This window comes from Panthera uncia, chromosome F2 (assembly GCF_023721935.1).
Source record: "Panthera uncia isolate 11264 chromosome F2, Puncia_PCG_1.0, whole genome shotgun sequence".
Classification (NCBI taxonomy): Eukaryota; Metazoa; Chordata; class Mammalia; order Carnivora; family Felidae; genus Panthera; species Panthera uncia.
In genome coordinates this window covers 41625932-41639324 of record NC_064812.1, presented here as the reverse complement: position 1 = coordinate 41639324, position 13393 = coordinate 41625932, and the positions used below count along the sequence as shown (strand labels likewise).

Below are 13393 nucleotides of genomic sequence, written 5' to 3'. Positions count from 1 at the left end.
AGAGAGAGAGAATCCCGAGCAGGCTCTGCACTGGTAGCGCAGAGCCCGATGCGGGGCTCGAACCCATGAATCCGGGAGCCCATGACCCGAGCCGAAACCAAGAGTCGGCTACTTAACTGACTGAGCCACTTGGGTGCCCCAACTGAGTCATATTTTTGAAGAGAAACAGTTTCCCCCACAAAATCATTGTGCTCTTTTCGATTTAAGATACGTATAATTTGGAAGTGTGATTAGTGCCCAGCAGAGCAGGTCTTGAGATGCCTGGTAAATCATCTGCACTGGCTGTTTGAGAAGTAGTTCAGTGGTAGCTCCAGGACTGGACTAGGCCCATCCAGGTCTGGCCTGAGCCAGGATGGCAAAACAGCAGAGCAACTTCATGTGCTGGGACTTTAGAAATGACAGATTTTTCTTTTTTTTTTTTTTCTGAATTAGTTCAATTGAGGTACTCAGAGTCCACCTGCTATCTAACTGCCTTCCCTCTATCATAAGAAAGAATTTAATCTGTTAATTACACGTTCCCAGAGGCCTGAAAGCAGTCAATGCTAGATGGCTTCAAATGGGGCCGTCTCAATCCATGTAAATAGGGCTACTGGAATTAGTGGAAACAAACAAAACACCAAGTCAAACTGAATAAAAAAAAAAATCAGATAATTAAATGGGAATTTCAAATAAATAGATAATTTTTATTAAATATGGCCCAAATAATACATGAGACATAGTTATACAAAAGTGTTCTGCATTTTATCTGGCGCCTTTAATATATAATTCAATTTCACAAATATTTAGAGAGCATACTATCTGAAAGAAAAGAGGAATGGATCTTGGTACAAAGTCAGCAAACTGTGTCTACCAAAAGAGAAGTTTGCTGGGGAAATCTTCAGTAATAGACCACTAAATGCCAATAATGTTTTGCTTTAATTTATGAGTATTCTTTCATATGACCAATTTGGTCAAAAATCTGTTTCTAGAGGAGTTTTAACACTAGAAAAAACTGAAGTTTAGAAAATGTCCTAAGATATCTAGTTAAAAAATATTTACTTACTTTGGAACACCTGGGAGGCTCAGTTAGGCAGCCAGCTGTTGGTTCCAGCTCAGGCCATGATCCCATGGTTTGTGAGTTGGAGCTCCACATAGGGTTCTGCGCTGACAGTGCAATGCTTGCTTGGGATTCTCTCTCTCTCTGCCCCTCCCCTACTTATTCCCTCTCTCTCTCTCTCTCTCTCAAAATAAATAAAATTTTGAAAATATATATTTATTTACTTATTTTATTTTCGGGAGAGCAAGAGTATGCACATGAGTGTGGGAGAGGGGCAGAGGGAAAGAGAGAATCCCAAGCAGGTTCCGTGGTCAGCACAGGGCCTGATGTAGGGCTCAACACAGGACTCGACACAGGGCTCAATCCCACAACCCTGAGATCATGAACTGTGCTGAAATTGAAAGTCGGATGCTGAACCTACTGAGCCACCCAGGTGCCACAAAAAATATTTAAATGTAATATAGATTGTTTAATGTATCTCCCTTGGGAGGACTATAGCGTTCACAGTTTGACTCTGTTGGTTTGCATGATTGTAGCCCTCCTGATCAGTGGAAGAGGAAGACAGCAAATCCTTACAATGACTGACAAAAGAGAAAATGTATTCAGGAGGCATGGAAGCACAGCTTCAAACAATGAGGAATAAGTGAGGCCTCTGTGAGAAACAACTGAGGAGCAACTGAGAGTGTAACCCTGATTCCCTTTCCTTTTAAAAAAAGTTTTTTTAATGTTTATTTTTGAGAGACAGAGAGAGAGAGACAGAGACAGGGCACAAACAAGGGAGCAGCACAGAAAGAGGGAGACACAGAATCCGAAGCAGGCTCCAGGCTCTGAGCTGTCAGCACAGAGCCCGATGCGGGGCTTGAACTCATGAACTGCGAGATCATGACCTGAACCGAAGTCAGATGCTTAACCAACTGAGCCACACAGGCACCTCAACCCTGACTCCCTTTTAATGAAGAGGTACAGGGGGTAAAATTTCACACTAATCCAAAATCACAATCAGAACTAGTGAACAAAACAGCTTCAAATCAAGAGATAGTTCTCATGGATAGTGTAGAATACACAATTTATGTTGGTCTTCTAAGTCACACCCACAGCTAATACTTGCTATTATCAACAACTTTTAAGTCAATTCCCAAAATATTTGTCTACAAAGTGTTTTCAAAGAGTTGAAAGTATGGGGATCAAACATGACCAAAATACAAGCCAGAATATAACTGTGGTCAGGGTGCTACCTGTTTCAAAAATGAATTGATCCCATTTGGTTAAGAGGTCACAAAGGAGATGGTGTTTGAGAATAATATAAACATGTTGTTAACCAATGTGCAGTTGAGACTTTATTATATAATAAAAACAAAATTCCGTATCTTTAGGAGAGGAAAAGCTGAACTTACACAAGGATTTTCTATTTCTGTTCTGTTCCTAATAATAAGATGAAGCATTTGACAGAAGAATGTTGATGAAATAGACTTTGCCTGTATCTGATTTCAAGTAGCTAAGTTCTTGGGGGCTTTTTTTTTTTTAAGTTCATTTATTTTGAAAAAGAGGGAGAGAGTGTGCTCATGAGCAGGGGAGGGGCAGAGAGACAGAGGAGGAGGCAGGGGGGGGGGGGGAGAGAGAGAGAGAGAGAGAGAGAGAGAGAGAGAGAGAATCCTAAGCAGGCTGATGATGCGGGGCTTGAACTCGAAGTGATCTTTGGACCATGCATCCATACCCATGCCCATTGCCATCTGGAAGCAGCTGGTATTAGAGAATAATGGATTGGCCTTCTGAAAACTCAGATATAATGCCTACTGCAAGGCAATATCTTAAGCAGTTTGGGTTCTATCTTTTCAGATTATGTATATATTTTGAATACAAAATGGTCCATTTCTCTCAAAGCAAAATGAGAGATGGAGGGGAAATAGAATGCTCCATTCTCATTATCCTTATGTGGAGGTTTTAGGGTTCAAGGGAAGAACAATGTTTCTACTAGGAAACAAACACAATCATGATTCCACTGGTTATCTATCTAAAGATTGAATAATGATCTTTGTTCTTTCATATTTTCATTTCATTTTAAGAAGCTGTTTTTCCTTTCTATCCACTACTGTTTAGAGCAGGCACATTTGTAATTAAGCCCATCAGTCACCTTGAGATGATTATGAAGGAACTATAGGAAGAATGGTCATCATCACCTCAAGACTCTCAGAAAAACTGTTTTTCCATGAGATGGAACTCTTGCAATGAAGCTCATCTAATAAGGAGAGCGCTCTGGTATCTGCTGTCCATGGCATGGGCCCTGCCATAGCTTCAGGCTTTCAAGGACCATACATTTTGTTCTCTGTCCTTTGATCTGGGTCTTTTCTGGTCCACTGGCAACCTCCACCGCGTTTCTAACTCCTGGTCCAGTGTTGTTTAAGGGCAAGACTTATGTATAGGCAACCAAAGCCATAAAAAGAGTTCTTGGAACCGTTTTTGCACAGCACTGAAAAACGATAGCTTCTCTCCAAATATCCTAACTTGACAAAGGCGCTCTTAGGCGAATCTTCATGCCTGCTATAAATGGGATGTTCATAATTACCCCATGACTTCAGTGAGTTCTTGTGCTTCTTTCTCTCGCTCTAAAATGAGCATTTTCTCATCTAAATCTACTTCTGGGTATTGTTGGGGGAAAGTTCCTGGCATTTGTTGGAGAATGCCAGCCGTAATACAAGCAAAGATATAAACAGCGTAACAAGTTAAAACTATGTTCGGCTGCTGTGGAATATCTGAATGTATCCGCTCCTCCCACTGACCATCGTATTACTGTTTCTTTAAATATCCTGAAACGCAAATGCATTTGTCCAACCAGTTTGGGGAGTTAAAAACAAAGTTCCAAGCACAAGCTTTCTTGTAATGAGCACGTGGCCTACTACACCGAAGCGCCATCCAGAGCGTTTTACCGCTGCCTGAAATCACCCGGCACGCAGGTACCGAGAGGACTTCGGAGCCCTGGCTTCCAGATGGCCTCCAGTCCATCTCGGGGGCCTCAGCTTCCTCTCTGTAAAATGGGGCGCGGACGGGGTTCGGATCTGGAAGATGTGGCCGACGCTATTCTCCGACTGAGTCGGAAGACAAAAGCCTCGGCCAGCCCCCTGCGCTCCCACCTTTCGGAAGGGGCGGGCGAAGGGAGGGGCTTCGGCAAACTGCTGGAGCGGGCCCGGAGCGAGGGCTGTGGGCGGTGCCACCCGCGGCGACTCCCCTTCCTGCCCGCGCAGGCCCAGGCACGCCCGCAAAACGCTCCGGCTGCCCTTCGCTCCCGGCTCTCTGGTTCCCGGGCAGCCCGGGGAGACGCGGTTGGCGGCGACACCGGAGGGGGGCGGGTCAGGAAGTGGGGGCGCGGCGGCCGGGAGCTGTCCTGGGGCTGCCGAGGGGCTCGGCGACGCTGAGGACCGGCGACTCCGGGCCGCGCGGGAGCCTGAGGGGCGCCCGGACCTCCGCGGAGACGATGGCGGAGGAAGAAGGTGACGGCCCCGGGGTCCAGCGCGCCAACTGTCGCTCGTGGTCGCGGGAAAGAGGGGCGGGGGCGCGAGGGGCCCAGAGGCCTGGGCTGCGGGCGGTCAGTGGCCGCGGCCGCGCGGGGTGGGGGGCGGGAAGAAGCGGGGTGGCGGCGGCGCGGGGACATTTGGGAGCGAAGTGAGTGGCCTGAAGTTTTGTCCGCCTCAGTGGGAAGCAAAGGTGGAGCTTAAAGTTGGGAATCGGGCTGGTAGAGAAAAAGCTGGGGGTGGGAGGAGTGCTTGAGAGGGGAGGCCACTAGTAGATAATTAATGGGGTGGGGAGCATAGTTTGGTTTAGAAGATGGAGGCTTGGGCACTGAGTGCATATTTGAAAGTGAGAGTGTTTAACCAAATGCCCCTCATTCTGAGTGCCCTCTTCAGAGGTCTGTGGACGCTGATAAATATGAAGTCACAGGGCGAGAGGAGCCGCACGCCTAGGGTGTAGAAAGAGGCGGGGGTTGGGGAGGGGAAACTGAAGAAGGCCTGGTCACTTACAGGTTAGGGGGAGGTGGTAAAGGCTGAAGGGTGTAAGTATTTTGGGAGGATTAGGAAGCCACGAGTGCTTTGAGGGTGAAAGTGGGTGGGCCGGAGAAAGCTTTCCATGCCCCCACAGGGCCAATGTTAAGAAAATTAAGCTCTTCAGTGATATTTAAAATGATAAGTATGAGAGATAATTGGGGAGTTGGAGGAATTGATCAGCTAGTGATAGATATCACAGGACGCATTCATGGCATAACAACTTCATAATACCCGTGCTAGTGTCAGGAACAGATCTATTTGATGGTGTCGCTTGACTGAGCGGTTAGATTTTGCATCCTGGTGGGAAACATGACTTTTTACTTCCTTGAGTGCGGTTGTGAATGTGATCTCATTTAGATTTAAACCTTTATTGAACCAAGAGTGCAAGGAGGGAATTTCAAGAATTCGGTGGAAAGTGATATTTAAAAAATTGTTTATTGCTCTTTGGCTTTCTGCCTTGTCTCTATGCTCACACTGACTTCATTATCTGCCTCCTCTTTTTTGAGGTTTCAGAGTGTTAAAGCTGATCTAAATTTAAGACACTCTTCCTAATATACAACTTCAAAACCAGTGCTGTTTGTAGTTGATAAGGGATAAGTAATTCCATTTGTTACCTTGGTTTTATTTTTGGTTGCAGTAGTTTAAAACATTTCTTGATTTTTTTTTCCTTTTCTGACTACTTGCAAATCTGTGGAGTAGGTTGATAAGCTAGCTTGTATGTTTCCATGAGCCCTTTCATGCTTAATCTAAAGCAGGAAAAAAGTACTGCAATACTAAAAGTCTTTAATAGTTTGCATCATGCAAAATGAGAAATTGCTTTAGGATATTATAGTTACACTTAATTAAATCAATACCACACTATTCTGTAAAATTTACTCATGGGATAAAAAAGGAAAAATGATTTTTCATTGTAGAATTACAGGTAAGCAAATACATGTTAAATGGAACAATTAATGGATTGAAGTTTTCTTAAAATATAGTTTCATTCAACAAAATTTTCAATTCTGTAAACATTTGGGTGCCTACTATGTTAGGTGCTGGGATATAATAGTCAGCAATGAATAATTATATTCTTATTTATTAAAATAATGCTAGTAATGATATTTATAGCAAACATGTCTGTGTGCTAGGCATTATTTTGTGTGCCTTACGTTTATTTGGCCCTCTAAATTTTTTCAAAATACATATTATCTTAAAATTAGTCTACATGGTGTATTTTACTTGTATCCATATCTTCCCTAGATCCCTTTTTTGTTATCATTCACATTCACTTGGATCCTTTTCATTGTCCCACTGTTACTCCAAGTACATTATTTTGAGAATCTCATCTTATGAAAAATGTCTTTCTTGATGCAGTAGAGCCTCAGGTTGTTCATACTTAAGGCTTCCTGAAAGAAATGTTAGAACAAACAAGTGACAACTTTGAATACAGCAGTTCATGTGGAATAGTTTGGATGGACATTTGCTGGCCTATTTGTAGCTCTGCTCACTATCTCATGTGAAGGTTGCTGGACCAGAGACTGAAATATTGGGTTATTTTTGTGGCTATGTTGTCATTTTCGTTTTATTTTTTAAGTTTATTTATTTATTTTGAGAGAGAGAGTGTGTGCACGAACCATGGGGGAGGGGCCGACAGAGAGGGAGCGAGAGAGAACCCCAGGCAGGCTCTGCATTGCACTGTCAGCACAACGCTGGGTGCAGGGCTCGAACTCCCTAACTGTGAGATTGTAATCTGAGCCTGAGTTGGGTACTTAACCAACTTAAGTGCCCCTTTATGTTATCATTTTCGTTTAGTTTGACTTTAAAAAAAATATGTATTTGTTTATTTTGAGAGAGAGTGCATGTAAGGGCAGAGAGAGAGGGAAAGAATCTTAAGCAGGCTCTGTGCCGTGACCAAAGAGCTCATGGTTCATGAGATCATGGCCTGAGCTGAGATCAAGAGTTCTATGCTTGGGGCACCTGGGTGGCTCACTCGGTTAAGCGCCTGACTTCGGCTCAGGTCATGATCTCACGATTTGTGGGTTTGAGCCCCACGTCGGGCTCTGTGCTGACAGCTCAGAGCCTGGAGCCTGCTTCGGATTCTGTGTCTCCCTCTGTCTCTGCCCCTCCCCTGCTCACACTGTGTCTCTGTCTTTGAAAAGTGAATAAATGTTTTAAGAATTTAAGAAGAAAAAAGTTTTATGCTTGACTGAGCCACCCAGGTGTTCCTAATGTTTTTGAGACAGAGACAGCACAAGTGGGGGAGAGCTTAACCGACTGAGCCACCCAGGTGCCCTTTGTTGGGTGCTTTTAACTTTTCTTTTATCACAGAGCAGGGGAAAACAAATTCTTTTTTTAGTTTATTTAATTTATTTTGAGAGAGAGGGAGAGAGGGAGAATCCCAAGCAGGCTCCGTGCTGTCAGCATGAACCATGAACATCATGATCTGAGCAGAAACCAATAGGGGCACCTGGCTGACTCAGTTGGAAGAGCATGCAGCTCTGTTTCTCAGGGGCATGAGTTCAAGCACCATTTGGGTATAGACATTTAGAAAAAAATAAATTAAGAAAATGTGTATTTGTTTTTTCATTTTCCGCAGTAAAGCTCGAGGATTTTTTTAAAGGAATTTTTAAAAGTTTTATTTATTTAAGTAATATCTGCACCCCACATGGTGTTCAAACTCATGACCCCAAGATCAGGAGTCACTTGCTCCTCCGACTGAGCCAACCTGGTGCCCCTCCACTGTAAAGGTAGAGCCCTTCATCTGATCAACAGTAGCTGATTCATTTTCCTTTTGTGACTTGTCTTTTTAGGCTCACATTTCATAGCCTAAAGTCATTCCTAAGAGAAAAGAAAACTCTCCTCTGCTCCGTTAAGAAGGAAATAAATTCTTGAACCATCTTATAAGGTTGGGAGGACAGTTTGCACCTACACGACAGTCATAGTCGACTCTATAAGATAATTCTAGGAAGGAAACGTAGTTAGGTTGAATATAGTAAATTCTTGTTTCATTTGGAATTTAGTTTACTAGTTTGGAGGTACTTTCTGCTTTACATTTTTTGTCAGACATAGAAGGGGTAGTCTAATATTGGGAAATTTTCTGACAACTTCCCACATACAGGGATATTTATAGGTTCAGCCTATTTCTAATACCTAAATCTATAAAACAATCTATTACAATGACAATACCACAGCACTGTGAAATTCTGCAGAGCTTGCAGGATTATTTTAAAAATGAAGTATAATTTTATGATCAATGTATTTTATTATATTCAAATTTTAAAAAATGGTTAATCCTTGAATGATGAATGTGATATTCTCAGGTAACTAGAATATTATGCTAATGTATTAAATAACACCTTGTTCCCCAGTCATTCTAGAAAGGAGTTTACTTATTTTGGGATATTTTGAAAATAACATTATCTCAGGAGAAGAGCTTGTTGATTTATCACTAGGACTCTGAAAGCACAGATGGCAGACAGAACCTAAATTTTTTTTTTGTATGAAAGATTGTTTTTCAAGAAGTGCTAAAATAATTGTGGAAAAAAGTTATCTTTGATACTAAAAGATCTCTATGTGACTCATTGCCCTATTATAATAAAAGTGAATTCGTTTGGATTACAGATTAGAACAGCTTGATACACATGTTGCAATAACTTCTTAAATATTTTAAGGACCAACTGTAGAACTGCACCAGAGAAGAAAGCTGAAGTCTTCAGAAAATAAGGAATCTGCCAAAGAAGAGAAAATTCGTGATACTCCAATGCCTGAAAGAGCTCCAAAACGTAAGTTAGATAAATTTGTTTTCATGCTACTATAAAAATGTTTTTTTATACATTAGGTAGTATATTTTATATTAATGTTTTAAATGTTTATGCCTATTTTGAGATTAATTGTATGGTGTTGGCAGTCAGCTTTCATAGGTTTTGTTGTAGAACAAGCCCTAAATCTCACTGGCTTACAAAAGACACTTATTTCTGACTAATGTTACGTGTTGTGGCTGCAGGTTGGCTGGTTTAGCTTCATGTATCTTGAAGGAACAGCCCCTATTTGGGATATGGTTTTCTTATGGCAGAGGAAAAGAACGGGAGAACAGGCAGAATCATTCGGTGTCTCTTAAAGTTTCTGTTGAATTGGCACACCGTTACTTGTAGTCACATTCTGTTGACCCAAGCAAGTCACATAAGTCACATAATTAATCCAGACAATGAGATGGAGAAGTATACTCTGACTACAGGGATGCATTGCAAGTCACATGGTAGTGGGCAGAGATGAATAATCTTTCTATAAGAAAGGACAAAATAAGTGGGAATAATAATAACAGTCTACCACATTCTGTCCTTTTAGTCATAAATATTTGCTTTTCTCCGTCAGACAAAATACTCTCACTACCTCTCTGACCCAGGAAGACACTCAGTCTTACCCGGTCATGGCATCAGTCTTGAGGCCCAAGGTCTTGTTCAAGGCCAGCTATGATTCATTCTAGTCCAGAGACCCATGAATTAAAAAGATAAATTTTGTGCTCTGTGTCAGGGGTCTCCAAGGCCACCCCCATTTGGTGATGAGCTAGAAGGACTTGCAGCCTCAGAATATTTACAGCTGTGATTTATTACAGTGAACAGTACAAAACAAAATCAGCAAAGGGAAAAGGTCTGTGGGCTAAAATCTGTAAGATCTAGGCATAAGCTTCCCTGATTCCTTTCCTAATGGAGTTACACAAGATGTGCTAACTCCTTCAAGCATCAAATTGTGACATTTGTAAAGTTTTGTCTACCAGGGAAGCTCATTAATGGCTCTGCACAGAATTTGTATGTGTGTGTGTGTGTGTGTGTGTGTGTGTGTGTGTGTTTTAATTTATTTTGAGATAGAGTGCGAGTAGGGGAGGGGCATAGAGAGAGTGAGAGAGAGAATCCCAAGCAGGCTCTGCACTGTCAGAGCAGAGCCTGATGCAGGGCTTGAACTCACGGACTGTGAGATTGTGACCTGGGCTGAAGTTGGACACTTAACCGACTGAGCCACCCAGGCTCGCCTGCACAGTTTTTACTGTTAGCTGGTCGCCATACCTTTTCCTACCACATACCCAAACTAGATTCCCAGAAGGAAAGCAATGAGCATGAACCACATTGTTTATACAAACAGGTCAGGTACAGTAAACTAACATGAGAGAATGGTGATAACCCTCCTGAAATCCAAGTTCCCAGGTTCCAGCAGAGTTTACCTTGCAAGCAGACCTTTCTTGGCAAAGTAATTGTAGAGCTGCTATGCTATGTTAACTTTTCTTTCCTCAGAAAGAGGAAGAGTGAGAGACGTACATCAGCCACTGGTTCATAGCAGTTTTGAAATCCTACAAGATAAATATGAGGTCTTCTTACTCTGGTGTAGAGATGTTTCTTGATTAGGCCCTAGTTGTTTACCTTGGGAGTAGCTTCATTATTCTGTGTGGTCCTTGAGTCCACCCTCTAGAGGTCCTTCCTTTTCTGTTATCCTGCTGAACCATATATGGAGATGGCTTTGGAGAACATGCCATCCTTAGGGACTGAAATGCCTTCTCAAATTGCTTCTTGCCCATAAAGAGTCGAAGGCACATTTATATATTTTTTCTCAAATAAGGTAAAGGCAGTGGGTCATCTACAGAACTAGTTTAGGGGCTAGCAGCAAGAAAATTTTTTGGAAGCTGGAAAAATAATAATCCATGTTATGCAGTGACAAAACATTTGTATCTGTTTCCTGTGAAGAGTTACAATTTTAATACTAAATTTTTTTATTATTTTAGGTAACAAGATTATAAAACAGAATGTTACTAGAGTGCCTTGGTTATCAGCTGCATTTGATTACAAGAAAGATGAATTTAAAACAGATTTGGCCTATTTGCAAACGGGAAGGAAGAGAAAAATAGAGAATCCAAAATTTCTGGGACTTGTAGTGTTGAGTTAGAACTATTTCAGCTAGTAAAATCGAGAAAATTGAGAAATACTTTGAGTAACAAAGGCTGATTAAGATGAATCCTCAGGGCAATGACTAAATCAGGGGCATGGCTGTCAGCACATAGTTTGTTAAAATATATGAATGCATTAAGGTATTTCCTAGTAAATCCTTTCAGTTGGATAAAGTAAGATAGAGTGTGGTTCTACAAAAGCTCAAATACATGTAGTTAAACCTTCCCAAGACTCATCTAGAAATAAAATTGTGTTTACAGTAGTCCCCCACCTTATCCAGTAGTTTCAGTTTCCATGGATTCAGTTATCTGGTCAATCAGAGTTTGGAAGCAGATGATCTGCTTTCTGACGTATTGTCAAAGTATGTACTGTTAGCAGTGTAATGCTATGTCACACTCACAATGCCTTGTCATTCTTCTCACTTCATCTCATCACATGGGAATTTTATCATCTCCTATCATCACAAGAAGTAAAGTGAGTACAGTACAATAAGATATTTTAAGAGAGAGACCATGTTCACATAACTTTTATTACAGCATGTTGTTATAGTTGTATTTTATTATTAGCTATTATTGTTAATCTCTTACTGTGTCTAATTAATAAATTGAACTTTATCCTAGGTGTGTATGTATAGGAAAAAACATAGCATATCTAGGGTTCACTACTAGAATTCAGTTTGAGGCATCTGCTAAGGATCTTGGAATATATCCCCCACAGACAGTGGGGAGGGGGACTACTGTGTAGTTGTTGGAACATGGAACTGAATAGAATCGAGTAGGTAAAAAGCTAACAAAATTGTTTTTTTCTTTGCAAAAATAAGTGATTTAACTGTTAAAAATTAAGGTACAGGCATACCGCCTTTAATTGTGCTTCATGTTGTACTTTGCAGATATCTTTTTTTTCTGTTTTGTTTTTTTGTTTTTTTGTTTTTAAATGTTTATTTATTTTTGAGAGATAGAGCGTGAGAGGAGCAGAGAGAGAGAGGGAGACACAGAATCTAAAGCAGGGTCCAGGCTCTGAGCTGTCAGCACAGAGCCCGATGCGGGGCTCGAACCCACAAACCTGAGATCATGACCTGAGCCGAAGTTGGAGGCTTAACCGACCGAACCACCCAGGCGCCCCTGTTTTTTTGTTTTTTTAATGAATTGAAGGTTAGTGGCAAGCAAGTCTATTGGCTCCATTTTTCCAACACCATTTGCTAACTTTATGTCTCTGTGTCACATTTTGGTAATTCTTGCAGTGTATTATTGTATTTCTTGTGGTGATCTGTGATCAGTGATTGTGACTCATTGACAGCTCAGGCGATGGTTAGCTTATTTTAGCGTTAGTTAAGATAGGTATGTTGTTTTTATAGATGTAATGTTATCGCACACGTAATAGGCTACAGTATAGTGTAAACATAACTTTTATATATACTGGGAAACCAAAAAAATTAATTTGATTCACTTTATGACAGTATTCACTTTATTGTAGTGGTCTGGAACTGCACTGAGGTATAGCTGTATAGTCAACATATTGAAAAATGCCCAGAGGGGCGCCTGGGTGGCTCAGTCGGTTGGGCATCCGACTTCGGCTCAGGTCATGATCTCACTGTCCGTGAGTTCGAGCCCCGCATCGGGCTCTGTGCTGACAGCTCGGAGCCTGGAGCCTGTTTCAGATTCTGTGTCTCCCTCTCTCTCTGACCCTCCCCCATTCATGCTGTCTTTCCCTGTCTCAAAAATAAATAAACGTTAAAAAAAAAAAAAAATGCCCAGAATCTTAGGTATTTTATTAAATGAGTTTTGACATCTTAGTCCAATTAACAAGATACAGGACATTTCTGTTATCCCAGAAAGCTTCTTTGTATCCCTTCCAGTAGATTTTCCCTGTACCCCCCCAAGACAACCACCCTTCGGATACTTATCAATATTGATTAATTAGTTTTGCATGTTGTAGAATTTCATGTAAGTGGAATCATACAACATGTGTGCTTTTGTGTCTGGATTCTTTCACTTAGCATTTTATCCTTTAAAAATATAATCATTTTGGGGCGCCTGGGTGGCTCAGTCGGTTAAGTGTCCGGCTTCGGCTCAGGTCACGATCTCGCGGTCCGTGGGTTCGAGCCCTGCGTCGGGCTCTGTGCTGACAGCTCAGAACCTGGAGCCTGTTTCAGATTCTGTGTCTCCCTCTTTCTCTGACCCTCCCCTGTTCATGCTCTCTCTCTGTCTCAAAAATAAATAAATGTTAAAAAAAATTAAAAATATATATATATAATCATTTTGAGATTCATTCATGTTGCTGTAATTTTCTAACTATTTTGTTCTTGTTGGACATTTGAGTAGTTTTCAGTACTTAGCTATTATGAATAAGGCTTCTGTGAACATAGTTCTACAGATATTTTTGTGGACATTTGTTCTTTTTTTTCT

General features: G+C 41.4%; 1 protein-coding gene across 5 annotated transcripts in view; it reads left to right on the top strand.

The window, feature by feature from the left end:
• The first annotated feature begins 4405 nt into the window (after positions 1-4405).
• The window catches only part of DPY19L4 (dpy-19 like 4), a 65028-nt gene continuing 56040 nt past the window's right edge, over positions 4406-13393 (top strand). For 3 of the 5 annotated variants that reach the window (XM_049633123.1, XM_049633122.1, XM_049633121.1), the window contains exons 1-2: positions 4406-4521; positions 8727-8837. In XM_049633123.1, the coding sequence (XP_049489080.1) occupies positions 4506-4521; positions 8727-8837 (127 nt within the window). In that variant the 5' untranslated portion in view covers positions 4406-4505. The other 2 variants (XM_049633126.1, XM_049633125.1) reach the window with 1 other exon arrangement.